Below are 20,172 nucleotides of genomic sequence, written 5' to 3' on the forward strand. Positions count from 1 at the left end.
CTATTGTGTATCCCCTTCCCTATAGGCCATCATTGGTGCTTTTGGCCATCAAGGCCCCATATTCTTGAATTCACTCTCTGAACTTCTCCAACTCTCCACTCTCTTTCCTCCTTTAAAACCCTCCTTAAAAACCATCTCTTTGGCTAAGCTCTTGGTCACCCTTTTTTAGCTCTGTGTCTATTTTACCTTGAGCCTCTGTAAAGTGTATTGGGGTGTTAAATATGCTATATAAATGGAAGCTGTTCAATTGCCTCTGACACTTGGCTTACACTCGATTCTCTGTGACTGCTTTCCTGCTAATTCAGGTTGCTCCAAAGTCCAAATGTGAAAAAAGGTGACTGTTGGTCTCCTGTAATTTTTTTAATCCTTAAACCTGTGTTCCATGTTGGGAGTGACCTGTTGTTAAGGATGATTTAAAGTGAGTTATAAAGTCACACAAGGAGAACATCAACCTTCTGAAGTTACTTCTAGTTTTGGGCAGTTTTCATGGTGATCCAAAGTGCTGACCCAGGACAATGCAGCCTTTCCTACCATGCCTTGAGGGAGTAGGCATGCCAGCTCTGGTTGGATGTATTCCTGGAGGTTTCTTCACATGTCCCTCCTGTTTCCAACCGCCCCGCCCCCGTGCTCCCGTCTAACTCATCCACCCTCAATTGGGAAACAAACGCAATCTTTACCCGATTGGACGATTCTTGACTCTCAGTCAAAACAGTCTTTTCTCCCATCTCCAATATATTTATAACTAATAAGGAAACAGTTCAAAGACAGTGGAAAACGAGCACTTTTTTTAACGCCCCTTTGATATTTCTTCTTGGTTGCTTGGAGCCGTGTCCTTGGGATTCATGTTTAATTCCTAGAGACTCCAGGTTGATCCTGAAGGGTTGGGAGCCTAATGAAAATTTAAGGTGAGAGTCAGCCTTCATTAAGCTATAGAAAGAATTCAGAGGTTGAGACAAAGTAAACTCAGAATATCTTTTAAACCAGAAAAATCTTTGCGGAGAATAAAAATTTAAATTGGTAAATATAAACGCAATATTAGGAAGAATAAACACTTGGAATGAATGGCCAGGCAGAATCGTGGAGCCAAAAATATTCGAAATACCGCTGGAAGCATTACAACAGGAGAGGGATGAGCTCCACTGAATGGACTTTTCTCACGCTCAGCTCTCTTATATTCTTGTGGCTTTCATTTTCAGTGATTACAGCTATTTTAACTATCAGAATTAAACCAGAAGGAAATAAAAGACAATTGCCTTGAATTTTCCCGACTCTGCAAAGACAGTGAAGTCCAGAAAACACATGGCACCGAGGTAGATTAGCTTTAAGAGATCTTGTGAAATGATTTACAAAATTCCAAAGTGTAATTTTAGGCGCTAAAAGAGCTGTGGAAAATAGGTAGCACATTATTAGAAAAGGCCACCTAATGATTGTTGAAAGTATGCCAATGGCTCACAGTATATCACTGGATAAAAAGAAAGAATGCAGCACATCAACCTGCCAAAGAGGAAGGTTTCAATGTTGGGAAATGAAGAAAGGCCAAATATTTCACCTCGTGGAATGACACCTCCTTTGGGTCCTCTAATTCTGGTGAGTGTTGCATTACTCTATCAAGACACATGTTACAATCTTGGCTATTATCATTACACATTGTATATCATGGGCGTTGTAGCAATTTACCTCCAAGTGCTCTGAGTAAAACATATTTAAATATTTCTGCTCCATTCTCAGACACTTTTGTGTAATGCCAACGTTTTTTGCTAAATTTTATGATCATCATTGTAAGGGATGGCAGCTCTGGAAAACCGATTGTTTTCCCATTTCATGCACTCGCACAGTGTCGATATCAAGCACTCCAAAGCCAGGTATGGAATGGCTAGAGGCAATTAAAGTCAGTAAGCTCTTCCTCCATGGTGTGATTCACCCTCAACCTCCTAAGAGCAACTAATGCTGAACTTTAATGTACCTTTTTTTTCCCAGTTCCTATATCAGCTATATGATTGCCTCGCTGAATGGGATTCCCAATTATAATGATGAATTAAGGCAGTTCTGTGCTCTTGGACCCATATCCACTAAGAACTGTATTGAGGCTGATCAACCTCACTTCACGTAGACCCTTGCAGCCAAGAGATAGAGGAGGCTTTCAAGCATCTACCTAGACTTGGTTGGCACCCATGTCCCACAGGTATAGGGGATATTTTTAATTCTTTGTAGTACCCCTTCCCAAAAAATTAACACCTTTATCTTGATGGTAAGAGTTCTTGCAATCCTTTTGTGATATAGTTCTTCAATTTATGCAGAGTCCAATTCGAATGAACATACTCTTTCTTATATCTCAAAAGATAACTCTACATCTTTGGGCTCACTGACAAGGTTATCAGCCTAGCATGACAATGCTGGTATAGCAGGAAAAGGCATATTTGTAAAGACGCAATGAACTTGTAGGCTGTGAAGGGAGGGCATCCTCTATTATGTAATCATAAATAACAGAGCACCTTGTAGGTGCTGTCCTTTCATCTCTTCCATCACAATTCCAGGTTAGCCAAGAGGAAAATCCTATCTCCCATATTGTTCGACAATAGTTACAAATGAGGGCATTATGCAATCTGGTTCAATCATAGCCAAAGGGTAACAAGTACAATACAAATTGTTTTGCAATATCCTTGGGGCTAGTTATTGTTGCATGTAACCTCTCTGCTTGATCTGATGTACAAGTTCTTATGATGTCCACAGCTCTAACCATTGCTGCACTGGGAAGCTACCAGTCAGCTGAAGATCTTCCTCTGGGAAGTTGGGGCATCATTTGGTGGCAGAGGCTGATGTGCAACTCTGTCCTAAGGATGACTATGTGGAGGGTATCTTAATTGAAGATTTTCCACCTGGGTCTCTTCAAACATAAGTATCTGAATTCTGTAAATTGAAATATAGCTGCTCTTAATGACACCACATTTTTACAGGATCATTTGATTTTGATTTAGATTTAGAGATACAGCACTGAAACAGGCCCTTCGGCCCACCGAGTCTGTGCCGACCATTAACCACCCATTTATACTAATCCTACACTAATCCCATATTCCTACCACATCCTCATCTGTCCCTATATTCCCCTACCACCTACCTATACTAGGGGCAATTTATAATGGCCAATTTACCTATCAACCTGCAAGTCTTTTGGCTGTGGGAGGAAACCGGAGCACCCGGAGGAAACCCACACAGACACAGGGAGAACTTGCAAACTCCACACAGGCAGTACGCAGAATTGAACCCGGGTCGCTGGAGCTGTGAGGCTGCGGTGCTAACCACTGCGCCACTGTGCCGCCCATAACTCAAAAAAAACGGTTTGTTGTTGTTTTCAGTTAATAATTTGAAATGTGATACATTGACTTATATTACACTTTAAAGAAACTGCTAATGTTTTAAAGAATTGATTGTTAATATATATTCTTAGGTTAAATTATGCAGCAAATTTAACTTTTGAGGATATATTTTCTTCCATTTTCCATCACCTTAAAACTCCTACCATATAGTGGGGCCAACTTTTTCAATAACATTAGTAAAGTGATCAATATGTGGCTTAAATATCCAGATCTTGTTTTGCTTGCCGCAGATGATGTTGTTTGTTGCTGGGAATAAAAGCTTTGCATTGACTGCTCCTTTTTACTTATGCCTTCTTTCTTCACTCACATTTTACATAAATGTTGGACACAAAACACAATTTGGTAGCATAACCTGCGCTAAGTGATATTGAAGAATTTCATTATTACGAGACACACCTTCACTAACATATTAACACAGCATGTGGTTTGGATTGTATCATTTTATAAGTGCAGCTAAATCAGTTGTTAACCATAAATTTTCACAAATGCATTTTGCAAAGATACGTTTCCATGTAATATTAGTCTATTGCTGGCAATATTTGCATTACAAAATTTTAGCACTCTGCAATATGTTCAAGTGTCATTAGTTTTTTGTTGTATTTGTATTGAGAAACAAATTGTATGATTATTTATCTTTACAAATATATTAGAATTATAAATTGTGGTAATAATACTTGATATGAATTTCATCTGTAGCAGGAAGTCTAAAGTCAAAAAATCCTGCAATTCAAAGATGATGGGATCTGTCTTGACAATCGGTTAAATTGGTGCATTTCATGTCTGTGGAAAAGTTATACAACTCAAATCGGCATTAGTGAACGTTGCAAACTGGAGAAAAACTCTTTTAAGTCTAGAATTCCCCCAAATATGAATCAATTGGCTGGTTCTATGATGATTTGATGATTAAAGGTACCACTCGGTTTAGTACTGAGTCATATAGACCTGAAGAGCTTGGTTCAATTCCCAGTGTTGGTGTCAGCTCCGGCAGTCTATGAGACTTGTTAATAACCCCTGGGACATCAAAGGGAAAAAGATAGTCAAGGTTCATGCTCCTAATCACTGTTGATTTACCCCTGCTAGAAATTGGATAGTGGCAAGAACAGGCTTGAATTGATAACTGCCACAGTTAATAGCTTACCAACCTTCATTGTCCAGGCTCCACATGAAGGATGGACACAGTTGAGGTACTACAGAGTTGTCTCTCTCAGGATTCTGTACCTCAGCAAGATTTTCCATCTTCAGGAGAGAGGACATAATTTCTTTTTAAAATCCAGTGTGTGGAAATTGAGCATGGGCTATAACAGGTGAAAACTCCCCTTTGTTTACATGTTTGTCTTAAAGACGCTTTACAATAAGAATTATTCTTTGTCAGACACTGGTAGCATGGAATAGGCATGTTACAATGCGTTAAACCCTGGAGTGAACCTACAATTTCCCACAAGGTGGCTTCTATCTCAGCCATATCATGATGCCAATATTGCCAAGGTTCTTTGTCAGAGGGTGAGAGGGGTAAAAATGGAATAAAAACAATAAGTACTGGAAATATTCAGCAGGTCAGGCAGCATCTGTGGAGAGAGAAGCAGAGTTAAAGTTTCAGGTCTGTGACCTTTCAACGGAACAGGGTAAAAATAGAAACTGAACCATATGGGTTCACTGTCACTCAGGTCCTTGCAGTTTGCAAGAAACAGGAATATGGTCAGGAGCCTGAAATCAAGTAGCTGACTCGACATCTCAGATCAAATGAGGTTTGGGGTGAGAAGATTACAAAGAGGAAGCAAAGCATATTGTAACATTAGAAGTCTATTACATGGAAATTTCATTTCTACCAGTAGCCTAATCAGCAGCATCCCACTAAATTTTGAATGTTTTTGCCTCCACTGTCTTATTTTTAAAAATTCTTTCTAATACCTGTTTTAAGTTTACCTTTCACTAATTTAAATTTAAATCCTTGGGTCCTATTCCCCTGCTTTATTCAGAATACAAAATATTTAATGGAATGAGATAAAAAAAACTTCAAGTGATGCCCCTTATAGTCAATGAATAGCAATGACATTTGGATATGGGGTATGTGCAATGCAAATGTTAAAGGAAGATATCCTTTGTCTACTATGTTTAACAAAATTTTATGGAGAACAGCTTTACATTAAATCTAAAACAATAGTTTCAGATACACCAGGGCAGTAGGGCAAGATGATTCAGGGTCGTGGTTATAAATGAGAGTGTAGCTGTGGCCTACATATTAGGCTTTTTTTTCCCCCTTTTATGGTTGTGGTGGTAAGGTGATTAATATTCTGGAAAGATGGGCTGAAGGGAACCCATCTTATGATGTTGTAAAAAATAGTGCACAGAGGAAATCTTTCCTCCTCTTGATTGTTCTGTTTTTGTTGACTATATCAAGTTATTGATCATTTAATTACTCGGAGTGCCCGCTAACAGTGTAGCGATCACTTTAAGTGTTGTCCCTCCCAGAAAAATTCAGTGACACCAGACAAACAACGTAACTGCTGTTGTTCTAATTTGTTTTCCAGACCTCTCTGGTTCACTTGTTGAAAACCGTACGCCTGTTGCGGCTGTTACGTTTGTTACAAAAGCTCGACCGATACTCCCAGTACAGCGCTATGGTCCTCACACTTCTCATGTCAATGTTTGCACTGCTCGCTCACTGGATGGCCTGCATTTGGTACGTGATTGGCAGGAGGGAGATGGAAATGAATGATCCACACACGTGGGACATTGGTAAGACTAGACAAATGTTTGACTCACATGGTTCGATCATGGTTGATTATTGGTTGGAAGTGGGGCCTATATTCATGATGGCATTATCCATGTCTCAATGTCCAGAAGCACTATGAATGCCGATTTGGGGATATATCATCTTGAATATTGGTTCCAGTTTAGTCCACTGCAGGAAGCTTCATTTAAAATATGAGTAGATCGTTGATGCCATTGTCATTGATGTTCAATGGTATTACCATCACTGATTCCCCTTCTATCAACATCCTGGGGTTAACATTGACCAGATACTGAACTGGACTAGCCACATAAATACTGTGTTTACAAGAGCAGGTCAGAGGCTAGGAATTCTACAACGAGTAACTCGCCTCCTGACTCCCCAATATCTGTTCACCAACTACAAGGCAGAAGTCAGGAGTGTGATGGAATGCTCTTCACTTGCCTGGATGGGTGCAGCTCCAACAACACAAGAAGCTCAACACCATCCAGGACAAAGCAGCCCACTTGATTGGCACCCCATCCACCACCTTCAACATTCACTCCTCCCACCACCGACACACAGTGGATGCAGTGTGTACCATCTACAATATGCACTGCAGCAACTCACACAGCACCTTCCAAACCCACGACCTCTACCACCAAGAAAGACAAGGGCAGCAGATGCATGGGAACACCACCACCTGTAAGTTCCCCTCCAAGCTGCACATCATCCTAACCTGGAACTATATTGCTGTTCCATCACCATCGCTGGGTCAAAATCCTGGAACTCCCTTCGTAACAGCACTGTTGGTGCACCTACACCCCACGGACTGCAGCAGTTCAAGAAGGCAGCTCATCGCCATCTTCTCAAGGGCAATTAGGGATGGGCAATAAATGCTAGCCCAGCCAGCGACGCCCACATCCCACGAATGAATATAAAATAAAGTCATGTTATGTATAATGAATTACTACCTTGCTAAGATGCTGTTGTATATGACCATCTGTATAACCTTTAAAGCCAAAAGGTCCAGTTGCTATTTCTTCCTGAGGTCAATTAAAGATTTTTAGCAAGACCCTGAGGTCACAGAGAGGTCAGAAGAAACCAACTGGAAACAAACCTGGTTTTCTTTACTTAGAACACAACTGTGACACAGACATTTGCTCATGTGGCATCTGCCTTTGCACTGTTGGCGCCCAGATTTTGCTATTGGTGATACTTCAACTTTAGTGACAACATATTTATTTTAAACAGATTGAAATCATATCAGTTGGAAAATCTAGGTTTGTATAGCTAATTATTATCCATTACCAAAGCCCTAATGAGTCAACACAACCTCATTCTGTGCTATTTTTTCAATTACTTATTTTGGTGAGGTTTTGTTGTCTTGCCAAGGGTTAATATCCTAACTCTGAGAGAGCAATGGCAGGGCAATAATCCAAGTGTAGTGTTAAACCTATTCAAAGTCATAGTATGGCACTGCCAAGACTGTTAGCTACATTCTGTCTCCTCCAGCAATCAAATTTCAAACCGGAAAAATGAAAATTGATTGGGCATAAAAGGCAGAAGCAATAAATTAGGCCAAGATGTTCCTTCTAACAATGATTGTACAATTATGCCCTTGTACCATATTGTGCCAAGCATCAACATCACGTTTAACACCATTAAAATTTCATTAAATTGAATTGAAAACATGAAAATGAATTTGCTCAGCTGTGTCAACATGACAGGAAATGTTGGCACATTGCATCTAAAGTTACTGAAGCATGTTACACACAATAATTCTCATTGTTTGATTTTCTAAGGACCATATTCTATACTTGTGTGTGCTATTGGAATGTGTCGGCTTCTCACAGCAGATAGATATGCACGGGTCTCATGCTCAACTATGCGTAGAGAATACTCAATTTCTAACAGAGTAACTCTTAATGCATGACAAGTTCATGAACTAGAAATAGTTAATTGTAGCCAACACTTTTTTTTGTGATAAATGAAAACTCACCCAGTTATTCCAAAGTTATTACTTGGGCTGCTGCTGCAAATCTAAAGATATATCAATCCATTTATTTATCTATCATCCGCCGGGTGCAAAGCTTGTATCCCCTGGTTGGAGGACGAGGGTTCATGATCTCAGAATAAGGAGTCATCCATTTAGGACTGAGATGAGGAGAGATTTCTTCACTCAGGGTTGTAGATCTTTGGAATTCTCCACCCCAGTGGCCTCTGAATGTTCAGTCTTTGAATATAATTCAAGACTGAAATTGATACATTTTTGGAAACAAAGGGAATTGAGGGTTATGGGGATAGGATGAGAAAGTGGCATTGAGGTAGAAGATCAGTCATGATCTTATTGAATGATGGAGCAGACTTAAGGGGCCCTATTGCCTACTTCTATTCCTATTTCTTATGTTCTTAAAATGTCCGAAGTATTAAATAAAAAGGAAAGAAAGCAAGTTGGGTTTTTTTCTGACTTTGATGCTGGAGATTTACAAGCTTCTCACAATCTACATACTTTCCTCACCAAGTAGCAATCAATTTCTGACCTTGTGATCAATTCTGATGGATTCTCCACCATAGCACAGTGGTGTTAAAGGAGCAGGTCAGTTTTGCATCGAAACACCATGCTCCGATCCCAATAACAACGTATATTTATATAGCTCCTTTAACATAATTAAACGTCCCAAGGTGCTTCACAGGAGCATTATAAAACAAAGTATGACACCAAGCCAAAAATGAGATATCAGGTCAGATGAACAAACGCTTGGTCAAAGAGATAGGTGTTAAGGAGTGCCTTAAATGAGGAAAGTGAGGTGGAGAGGTGTAGGAAGGGTATTCCAGAGCTTGGGGCCTAGGCAACGGAAGGCACGGCCACCGATGGTGGAGCAATTAAAATCAGGGACGCACAAAAGGCCAGAATTAGAGCAGGGCAGATATCTTGGACGGTTGTAGGGCTGGAGGAGATAGGGAGGGACGAGGCCATGGAGGGATTGAAAACAAGGATGAGAATTTTAAGAATCAAGACATTGCTTGACTGGGAGCCAATGTAGGTCAACGAGCAAAGGGGTGATAGAGGAACAGACTTGGTGCGAGTTAAGACATAGGCAGGAGAGTTTTGGATGACCTCAAGTTTACAGAGGAGACCAGCCAGGAGTGCGTTGGAATAGTCAAGCTAGAGGTAACAAAGGCATGAATGAGGGTTTCAGCAGCAGATGAGCTGAAACAGGGGCGAAGTCGGGCGATGTTCTGGAGTGGAAGCAGGCGGCCTCGGTAATGGCACGAATATGATGTCGGAAGCTAAACTCGGGATCAACCGTAACACCAAAGTTGCAAACAGACTGGCTTAATTTTAGAATGTTGCCAGGGTAAGGATGGAGTCAGTAGCTGAGGAGTTTGGAGCGAGGATCCTGCAGGGACACCAGAGGTAATGATGCAGGAGCTGGAAGAGAAGCCATTGCAGGTGATTCTTTGGTTACGATTAAATAGATAAGAATGGAACCAGGTGTGAGCAGTCCTACCCGGCTGGATGACAGTAGAGAGCTATTGGAGGAGGATGGTGTGGTCAACCGTGTTGAAGGCTGCAGACAGATCGAGAAGGATGAGGAAGGATAGTTTACCTTTGTCACAATCAGATTGGATGTCATTTGTGATTTTAATAAGAGCCGTTTCAGCGCTGTGGCAGGGGAGGAAACCTGATTGGAGGGATTCAACCATGGAGTTCTGGGAAAGACGGGAATGGATTTGGAAAGCGACAACACGTGCAAGGACTTTGGAGAGGAAAGGGAGGTTGGAGATGGGATGGTAGTTGCAAGGGCAGTGTGGTCAAACATTTTTTGAGTAGAAGGGTGATGAGCTTAGGCTACCTGTGAGCAACACCACATGAGATCAGATATTTATATAGCTTTTTAAATATAAATAATACTAGTAGATCTCCTGTGCCCATGGAATGTCAGGACAAAGCGAATTTCCTTCAAGAGTGGATTAATGATGCTGTAGCTCATATTACAGTAATCTGCAGTTTCTGAAGCTCCAACTAATGGTAGAAGTATGCAACTGTAGGTGTTTATTATCAATTCATTCTCAGCATATGTGAGTAAGGCCAGCATTTATTGCCCATCCCTAGTTGTCCTGAACTGAGTGATTTTCTTGTCCACTGTGACATGAGTGAACCAGTTGGGTTTTTACAACAATTCACATCCAGATATTTCTGGATACTGTGATTGAGTGTCACAGAATGGAGCTGCACAAATATGGAACGTGCAACATAGGCAGCAGATTTAATATATTATAGATTGCATCCAGGTCACATCCATGACAATCCAGATGTCACATCTAGTGTATACCCACTGCACCTAAAGCCCTTATCCCCACATTCGCCACCTTCAGACGTCATTTCTCCAGTGCCACCCTTGCTGCCCCTCCACCCAGTTCTACCCAAAAGCTTCAACTTGTTTAAAATCCCTGCTACCTGTCCCTTATTGCTGTTAGACCAATAGGATTCAGGCTAAAAACAATAGATCAGTTTATTTACAGTTAGCACAATTACACAGATGCAGGCAAACACAGCAGAAAACGAACAGCACAATATCTGAATTATAACATAAACTTTTTCAAAACAGTAAAAGAGCACAAACCCTTTAAAAATTCATTCCAGTAACTTTTAGCATATCATGGAAATAGGTACTCAAAGCAGGAAATGTAAAATCCGAGGACTACAATGCAGATTGTTCATTCTTTGATATGGGGGGTGGGGGGCAGGTTTCTTTGAAAAACAAACAGATTCTTTAATCAATATAATTTTTCGTTTTCTCAAGTAGATATTTTTGTTCTTAGACCCCTCCCTGATCTGCATATACATACAATCCACTTCTAAGGTATTATAATTAGTAATTTTATGAAATACTCCCGCCAACATTTTTTATCCTTTCCGATTCCTTAGCTTTATCCACAGCGATTCCGCCAGCTATATTCACTTATATTTTGCAATCCTTCCCAGATAGAGCCAGGCATTGGTAATTATTGTCACATCAAACCCCTCCAGTTCGATTTGTGCTTCCAGTTTTTCTATTCTATTTGTAGTATTTCTAGCACTGGTATAAAGCTTTCCAATTCATAGGGCTGGATGTTACCAAACCCTCAACGTTGGGATCCGTGGTGATGGGACTACAATTTAAATATGCAAATTAATAAAATTAATGAATTTACATACACTTACCTCCAATGTTGAAGGCCTGCCGCGATCTTCGGTGAAGCGGCCGGCACTCCCACGCCTTCAGATTCCCGTCTGGGGAAACACGGCACCACACTGGCGGGGAGGGGGGAGGAGGTAAGTTTGTTAGTGGGGGAGGGGGAGGCAGTGGGTGGTGAACGGGGTCACATAAACGTAATGGGGGTAGGGGATGGTGGGAAAGGGGCTGCAGAAATTTATTTATTTAAGATTGGGGAGTAGGACTTTAAAAATTTTAATTGGACAGCAGGGCTGACTGCCCTTGAAAAGTGGCACCAGCACCTCCGCACAGGCAGCTGAGGTCATTGCCGGGGATGAACAGCCTGCCCCCTCCACGCGATTGGTGGGGGCAGACTGCCTTGGCTATTTAAATGAGCCGCCGTGCTTGAGATTGCGGTGGCTCTTTGGCGTGCGGCCCTTTGAGCTCGCCACCGAGATCAGCAGGTGGGCTCTTAAAATCCAGCCCATTGCTTTCACATCTGTTACTTTACTAATTTGCTTCGCCTAAGGTGGTTTCTTTCATAAAGTAACTGCTGTAGTTGTGCATCTCATGGATGACAAAACGTAATTTAGAATAAATATTTTGTGTGTATTTAGCTTCGATTTTGTAACTTTAAATGCAGTGGCCTGCGTGTCTAGTTTTCTGTTAGTCTAAATGCAGGTTTGTGAACATGTCCTGCCTATACGGGGTTTTGTACATTTTAACACCATTTTTGAACTTTTGATTATCCTTTCCCCAGGGTGGTTGAATGAGCTGGGAAAACGGTTAGAGACGCCATACACGAACAACTCTGTTGGTGGTCCCTCTGTCAGAAGTGCCTATATTGCTGCCCTCTACTTCACCCTGAGCAGTCTAACCAGCGTGGGCTTTGGAAATGTTTCGGCAAACACAGATGCAGAGAAGATATTCTCGATTTGCACCATGCTTATAGGGGGTAAGTAACTTAGTCCAGCCATGTTCCATTACAGAAATAACAGGCAGGAAAGGACTATTTGGTCCATCAAGCCAGTCCCATAGATGCAACATCTAGCCAAGATACTTCAGCTACTTCCAAAACCCCCACCTACCATCTCGCCAGCCATTATTCTCTTGAGAGAGGCGAGAAAAAGAGGAGAACCCAGGGACAACTGGGGGGGGTGGGGAGGAGAACCATTTCTGGGAAATTCCTCTCTGACCCACTCAAGTGATCAAGAGCAGTTCAGGAGGTCACATGGATGATGCGCCCCTTATGCATTAATTTACTTACCTTCTATAAGATCTGGTCTCTGCTCCAACTAAGAACCGGTCCAGCTCCTTCTTGAAGGCACACAGAGGGTCAGCACCCACTACTACACCAGATAGAATGAGAGCAACAAGGTGAACTGTCTTGCAAGACATTTTACTTTGTTTGTAAAGAGGGGGCAAACTCCTCTGTATTCAAGTATGTAATGACCTCATCTTTTCAGTTATGCAAGACACGACTGCTTTATTATTTTAAGTAGTTTTCATAAAATACAAAGAATGTTTTGAAGAAGCTGCTGCTGGGGGACCTGTTGCAGCAGTTTTTGTGGCAAAATGGCAGCAGCAGAGCTTCCCAAGGAGTCGCTTTCTGGAGATCAGCTGTCTGATGATGGCATAAAAAACATAAGGAATAGGAAATACGAACCTTCGAGCTAGCTACACCATTCAATAAGATCATGACTAAACTTCTACATCAACCCCACTTTCCCGAATCCTCTATCCCCATATCCTTTACTTCCCTGAGTGTCCAAAAATCTATTGATCTCTGTGTTGAATATACTCATCAATTGAGCATCCACAGCCCTCTTAGGCAGAGAATTCTAAAAGAGTCACAAGCCCCTGAGTGAAGAAATGTCACCTCATCTCAGTCCTAAATGGCCAACTCCTTTATGCTGGGACTATGGCACCTACTTCTAAACATTCCAGCTGGGGAAACTGCCTCAACATCTACCCTGTCAAGGCCTCTCATCATCGATAGCCTTGAGCTCATCTAAAGCTCTGCTACCGTATCCTAACTTGCACCAAATCCTGTTCGCCCATCACCCATGTGTTCACTGACACCATTGGCAGCATCCCTTTAGCTGGCTAAGCCCTAAGCTCTGGAATTCCCTCCCTTAGCCTCTTTGTGGTCCTTTAAAGCTCTCCTTAAAGCTTACCTATTTGACCAAGCTTTTAGTTACCTCTCCTAATATCTCTTTCTTTGGCTCAGTGTCATTTTGTGTCTGATTATGCTTTGTGAAGCAACTTGGAATATTTTACTGCATTAAAGGTGCTATATAATTGCAGGTTGTTATCGTAGACATCCTGTCGACATGGTAAGACCATGAATAATTTATATATTATTCAAGACAGGCTAAAAGCATCAACTGTCCAAAAAACTCTACACTTTCTGACTGAAAGCAATGTTAAAACACAGGCCAACGTAGTGACCACAATGGATGACTATCACACCAATTAGATAATTCATCTATTGAACTTGCAGCTCACAAAGACATTGGGGAAAAGAATAGTCACGTAACTATGAACTGATTTTTGTACGGTGCTTATACGTCAGATTTTAATTTTCCTGCCTTTCACAGTTCTATCTATTTCATCTTTCTTTCCAGCTCTGATGCATGCCGTTGTTTTTGGGAATGTTACTGCCATCATCCAGCGCATGTACTCCAGGCGCTCACTCTACCACACTCGAATGAAGGACCTGAAAGACTTTATTCGAGTTCACCACCTTCCCCAGCATCTCAAACAGCGAATGCTTGAATATTTCCAGACAACATGGTCAGTGAATAATGGGATTGATGCCAACGAGGTAAAATATCCTGGACTTCTGCTTTTACATTCATCTAGTTTGATCTATGAACTTTTGATTTATCCAAAAGCTTCCATAAGTGGAAAAACTTTCAACGCGCTGATGAACCCAAATGTCCTGTTCACCAGTCTTGCTTATAGTCTCTATGATACAAATAGTGAATTCCAGTCTATCATTACTATTATGTCTCAATTCCTATGTTAGTGCAGCATTCCGGTGTGGTATTTCCATTCACACTCTCTATAGGGAAGGAGACAGTACCTGAGGAGCAACATCAGCTAACATGGGGGCCAGGAATGGAAGCTGGGTTGTCAGTGTTTTAGAGAGAATATAGTCAAGCAAGCACATGGATGAGATAGGCTCAGAAATATTCTGGGGAGATGAGAGTTCAGGGCTAAGGTAGAGATGAGCCTTGGAGGGGATGGGGGAAATGTTTGACTTAGAGGTCAAAGGGAAGAAGGTGATGCTGCAGAGGCAACTGTACAGATAGTCTTGATCTTAGTAACAATGATGTTTGTGAGTGCTTCAGATTTGAGGGTTGAAGGAGCAGTGGAGAGGGGTTTAAGATGATGAGTGGTAGTGAAGAAAAGAGGCTGGGGTTATTTTTGCCCTTTAGGATGTTGTTAGAATGATGAGGTCCAGTAGCATTTATTGTTTTCCATCCAGATCTGGTGATCGATGGCCAGTAATTGAATTCAGACTAGTCATATCAACAGCACTATTACTTGAACTCGGACTAGCACTATCTACCACACTAGTACTTGAAGTTAAACTAGTGCTACCTACTGCACTAGTACATTTCATGTTCTCACTGTTGTTGTGGAGACTGAGAAAGAAAATAAGTGTTGAAAGGTCTCCTGAGTACTGAAAGGGTCCAGTATAGGTTAGTTGCTAACTCATTTGCACTGAGAAATAGATTAACCTCGCAAAACACATTTGATTTGTGATTCTCAGTTAAAGGACAAGACCTTTGTCTAGACTGGATTCAAATTTGAAGTGAAAGGAAGTTGATGTAGTATGGGACTTCACTCCTTATTGATTACTTTACTGCTGCAATATGGAGATGTGGCCAGTAAAATTCCATCTTAATGGAGATTATTTTAAGGAAAGTCGAATCTCTTTTTCTTGGTATGAGTAAACTCTAATCGAAAACTGTCGAATCCATTTGGCATTATAAAATCCATTAAGTTATTTTTGATAATGCAGATATATTGGGCCGAATTTTCTCGATAGGTAAGTAGCCCCCTACCTCACTGGAAATGAAAGCAGGACCGAGCCTGAGCGGGTGGGCAGCGGGACCCTGGGTAGCAATTTACCAGCAGCGGCCAATTAAGAGGCCGCCCCCAGGACCTCTGTCCAATTAACAATGGTAGCTCGCCTCCCAGAGCTGCCGGAATTGTAAGCCTAAACCTGTATCACTTTGTGATGTTGCATGTTGGTGGTCTAAGTTGGGCTCAACAATGTAAAATCTGTGTGGGCTCTTTGGTTATCCAACTTCAGTGTAATGTTATACCGGTTAGCCTGCTAAAGAGTAAAAGACAATTAGTGTCTTAGGACTATTCTCCACTGGCATCAAATGTTTGAGGTCTATGAAAGGTACTCATGTCTTTGATAGGAACGGTCAAGTTGGAACACACCCCAAAAAGCCCTCTTAACTTCAAATTATGCCTTACATTTTCGCTACTGAGAATGTGTATTGAGTTCTGTACTGAAGCACATCCTGGGATTTTAAGTTCAAATCTTCGCTTTATGTTTTGCAGCTTTTACGAGATTTTCCAGACGAGCTACGTGCCGACATTGCCATGCACCTCAACAAGGAGATTCTGCAGTTACCCCTCTTTATATCGGCCAGTCGTGGGTGCCTGAGATCGCTGTCCCTCCATATCAAAACCTCTTTCTGTGCCCCAGGAGAGTACCTCATCAGACAGGGTGATGCACTGCAGGCAAACTACTTTGTGTGTTCAGGTTCAATGGAAGTTCTGAAAGATAACATGGTACTGGCAATTCTTGGTAAGAGCTAACAGAATTTGAGCTTCACTTGACATAGTTGACTATCATTTAAATATTGTGTTTTATGCCTCTTGACATATTCTTCACTTGGATGTGGTCCAAACATGGGGTCAAAGAGGTTGGTTTTAAGGACTATCTTAAAGGAAAAGAGAGAGTTAGAGAGGTTGAGGGAGGAAATTCCGGAGCTTAAGACCTTTGCAACTGAAGGCATGGCCACCAAAGTATACATTTATAGAACAAAAAGTAGTTTCCATTCATTTCTTTGACCTGGTTCTGGCTTATTAAGCTCAGGTGTTCTTCAGTGCATAGATCAGTTTTGTATTTCTCTGTATTTCAGCTTTAAGCAAACAGCTACTTAAATCAGTCTGGCATACATGCCAACTCATCTCGTTTTGGGAAGATATTCAGTGTTTTACACCTGGTGTCCATACTTGTAAGTAAGAATCAGCTGGGATTTAAATTTCATCCATTACAATAAGAATGGTCCATCACAGTTCAGATATCATGGTCCCACTTTAACTCCTGTTTCAATCTGATTCTTCAGATGCTGTGGATTGAATTATGGGTGATGAGGGTGGTCGTGGATGACCTATTTTCCTGCAATAAACTTCCGTGGATCTAGTTTTGGAATTTCCGCCCAGATATTGAATCATAAGATGTTACAGCACAAAAACAGCAAGCCTGTGCCAGGATTCTTCTCCACATGAGCTGCCGAATCTAATCACACTCTCGTGCTCACTGCCCATATCTTTTAATATTTGCTTTTTGGCCTTATTTTCTTTGAAGGACAGTTTGAGATGTTCATGTTTAGGGATGACATAAGGAATTGGATTCCTAAGCAAAGCAGCAGTGGGCAGAACCAGACAAAATGGGTGAAGAGGATTGATTCTGTGAACTGAGGGAAATGTGGGAAAGAGTTTCAATGAATGAGGGAAGAAGAATGTTTCTAATAACTAGGGGCTTGGCAGGGGTGCAGTTGAAGGGACGTGCAGGTATAGAGCATATACCCACTTTAAAGTTTTAGAGGCAAGCTTTCTTTTGGGTTGTTACAAATATCTTCATATGCCTCAAACACCTACCCAATGGAATTCCTCCCTTGCTGCCGAAGTGACAGAATGTGCAGCACAAGATGTATAGCTAGAGAATGGGTAGCAATAGAAGGGATTCAAAATTAGGAGAAGGGGTGTGTGAGGTACAGTTGATTTTTCGTATAATGCCCACTTACTGCTGCCTCTCTTACCTCTTCTTCCTTCGCCTGCTCCTCATCGGCTGCCTTTCTCACTGCTGCCGGTTCCTAGTTGAAGATGATGCCATTGCCTTTCCCACTCCTTTGGTTTTCCCACTGACAATTACTCTCCTGCTGCTGATTCTGTCAGTACATCTCCCATTCCTGTTACCTTTCCCACTGAATCGCCCTCTCCCACTGATGTTAGATTTCCTGCTCCCAATTCATTTACTGCAGTAACCTGGCGAACCAAACTGTACTATTCCCATTGTGCTATGGGGAGGGCTAGCTGTCTAGTGGTGGTGGCTGGTTAGCTTCTAGTGGTTACCCATTGGTTGTGGTTAAGCAGCAAATAGCAAATGAAATGAACAAACAACTTAAAAAATAAAGTCCCTACTGAAACAGTCCCTACTTAGCTAGCAAATAGTCTCATGGGATCTTTTACATCCACCTGAATAGTCTACAACTCCCAACAATGTCACACTTCTTCAGTATTGCCTTGAAGTGTCAGCCTCGGTTAAATGCTCAACTCCTGGCGTGGGGCTTGAACCCACAAACGTGTGACTCCAAGATGGAAATGCTACTAATTGAGCCAAGCTGACAACTATGAAGTGGGGGAAAAGAATGAGGCAAATTATTACTTGTTAACCATAAACTTAACGTCCACTAGTTTGTAAGAAGTAATCTGTACATAATAATATTTTATTGCTGCGGTGTGAAAATTGATGGAAATTTCCAGCTCTTGCTATTTTAATTTCGATTTCTAACTTTCATGGTTTTTCTTTATATCAGATTCTGAATGCAGTGTCCTTAAAATAATACCGTCTCATTTTGAACAACAATGACCCTGGAATAGGTTTAATTTCTACCAAAGCACCAATCAGTTTACTTTGTTTATGTACTGAAACACCAAATTGATATTGCTGCTGTTGCTAAGCTACAGGTTTATATAATATGAGTAGGAGGGAGTTCTTTCATTGAGGCTGTTTATGTAATATGCATTGCGAAAGTGAGAACTGTTTGCAAATTTTTTTGTAAACTAGTAGACAACCCCCTTCTCCAACTCAAATTCAATTGTGAGACAATTTGCCTCATTCTTTCCTTTCATCCTCTATGCCATTATTAAAATAACAGTGGCAAGCAGCTGATTACCAGGGGGTTTTGACTGAGAGGGTTATTCTGAAGAACGTCCTAATGATTCAAGAACTGCATCAGGCAAACAGCGCTCCTGATAGCCCTGCATGACTTTACAGCACTCAAAAAAAGATTGAAGTGAGATAAAATATTCTCCCCATGTTATCATTTGCAGCTCTCGTGGATGATGGGATTTTCTGTAAGATACTGTGTTCAATCAGATTTTTTAGAAATAGACCAGTTCTTCATATATTCACAATATCCCCTAGGTGTTTGAAGTCTGTAAACTCTAGAAACAGTAAATTAATTTACAAAAGAAATCATGTTTGATATTTACAGTGAAAAGGGAGTATAGTGGAACTCAAAGACATCAGCTTCAGTGGACAGTAAATACGTTAAACTGATCGGTTTAGATAAAGAACTTAAAAGATTCATATTTGCAGAAGTAAAAACTGGAGTGACAAAAGCAACTTACCAACCCAAATTAATAACTTCAAACATCCTTCTTAAAATGATTTTGAACATATAACTTCAATTTTATTGCTGTCCTCTCTGGTCTCGATGGATTGATCCATTGTTCAACCACAGAAATAGCAAATGTTGAAACAGCAATTGTCAACCAGTACTGGTGATGGAAAATTGCATCCATTAGGATGTAGTTTAGGGCTCAGTTAATGCAGGACCCTTTCAACCCATCAGTCTGGGCTGGATTTGAAAATCAGGCTCCCGTTGTGAAGAGACACTGATGTAACCCAAATGCCCAGTGCTCAATCAGAAGCGTTTCTGAAGAAATCTTAGTTTCAAAGGTATAAACTTTTTAACTAATCAACCATATGCAGTTTATCAGTAAGCTTATTGATCGAACTTGTGTAGACAAAATGAAAAGGTAGTTTTATGGATTCAAAGCATGCTAAGCAGAAAATATGTTTGTGCAGTCTGGAAAAACAAAGTGTAGGAAAATTGGAGATAATTATCTTAAGGTCAAATGTTCATGATTACCTAGTCTGAGGGGTGGTAGTTGGTGTTAGATTGGGGGAGAAGAATTAAAGGTATTATCAAGGGAGATAATCTAAAGACTGTCCTTGGTGTATCTATACAGAAAAAATGTGGGAATTGTCGAATTAAATCTCCATTTTCGAGGGAAGTTCAAATCTCCTGCCTTAGGTCTTCCATACCATATCTCACTAAACAGTCAGGCTCTCAGGCTTCAACAGTGGTATTTTGAAACTGGCCATTGATAGGTGCATCATATAATGCCTCGTGGCTTTGATTTACTGTAAGAAATACTGTGAGGAAGTGCTGGGTCACTACTCAGTCCCTCCTCTAATAGCAAGACTGAGACTGGAATTTCACCACATGGAGAGATCACTTGTCTAATGACTTGTGTTGGTGCTCCAAAGATCTGTTCCATTGTGCTGTCTAATCTCAGTGATTTTGACCAAGTGGAAAAATGAACTTTGAATTTTGATTGAACGGGATATGGATTCTTAAAAAGGCATATCCAGTTCTCACTTTCCTTAATATATATTGAGCAGAAATGTTTGTAATATATTTTGATTACATACGTAGAATTTGCAGCACAGAAACAGGTCATTCAGCCCAACCAGTCCAAGCCAGTATTTATGCTTCACACAAGCCTCCTTCCACCTTATTTCATCTAACTGCATCAGTGTAACCTTCTGAATGCG

The 20,172-nt window shown here is 41.0% G+C and overlaps 1 protein-coding gene across 1 annotated transcript in view; it reads left to right on the top strand.

The window, feature by feature from the left end:
* LOC137347995 (potassium voltage-gated channel subfamily H member 4-like) overlaps positions 1-20,172 on the top strand; it is a 152,446-nt gene that overhangs the window by 89,871 nt on the left and 42,403 nt on the right. Inside the window, exons 7-10 of the mRNA XM_068013067.1 lie at positions 5,903-6,110; positions 12,049-12,243; positions 13,916-14,115; positions 15,876-16,125. Of these exons, the coding sequence (XP_067869168.1) occupies positions 5,903-6,110; positions 12,049-12,243; positions 13,916-14,115; positions 15,876-16,125 (853 nt within the window). The remainder of the gene's footprint in view (positions 1-5,902; positions 6,111-12,048; positions 12,244-13,915; positions 14,116-15,875; positions 16,126-20,172) is intronic.

This window comes from Heterodontus francisci, chromosome 33, assembly GCF_036365525.1.
Source record: "Heterodontus francisci isolate sHetFra1 chromosome 33, sHetFra1.hap1, whole genome shotgun sequence".
Lineage (NCBI taxonomy): Eukaryota > Metazoa > Chordata > Chondrichthyes > Heterodontiformes > Heterodontidae > Heterodontus > Heterodontus francisci.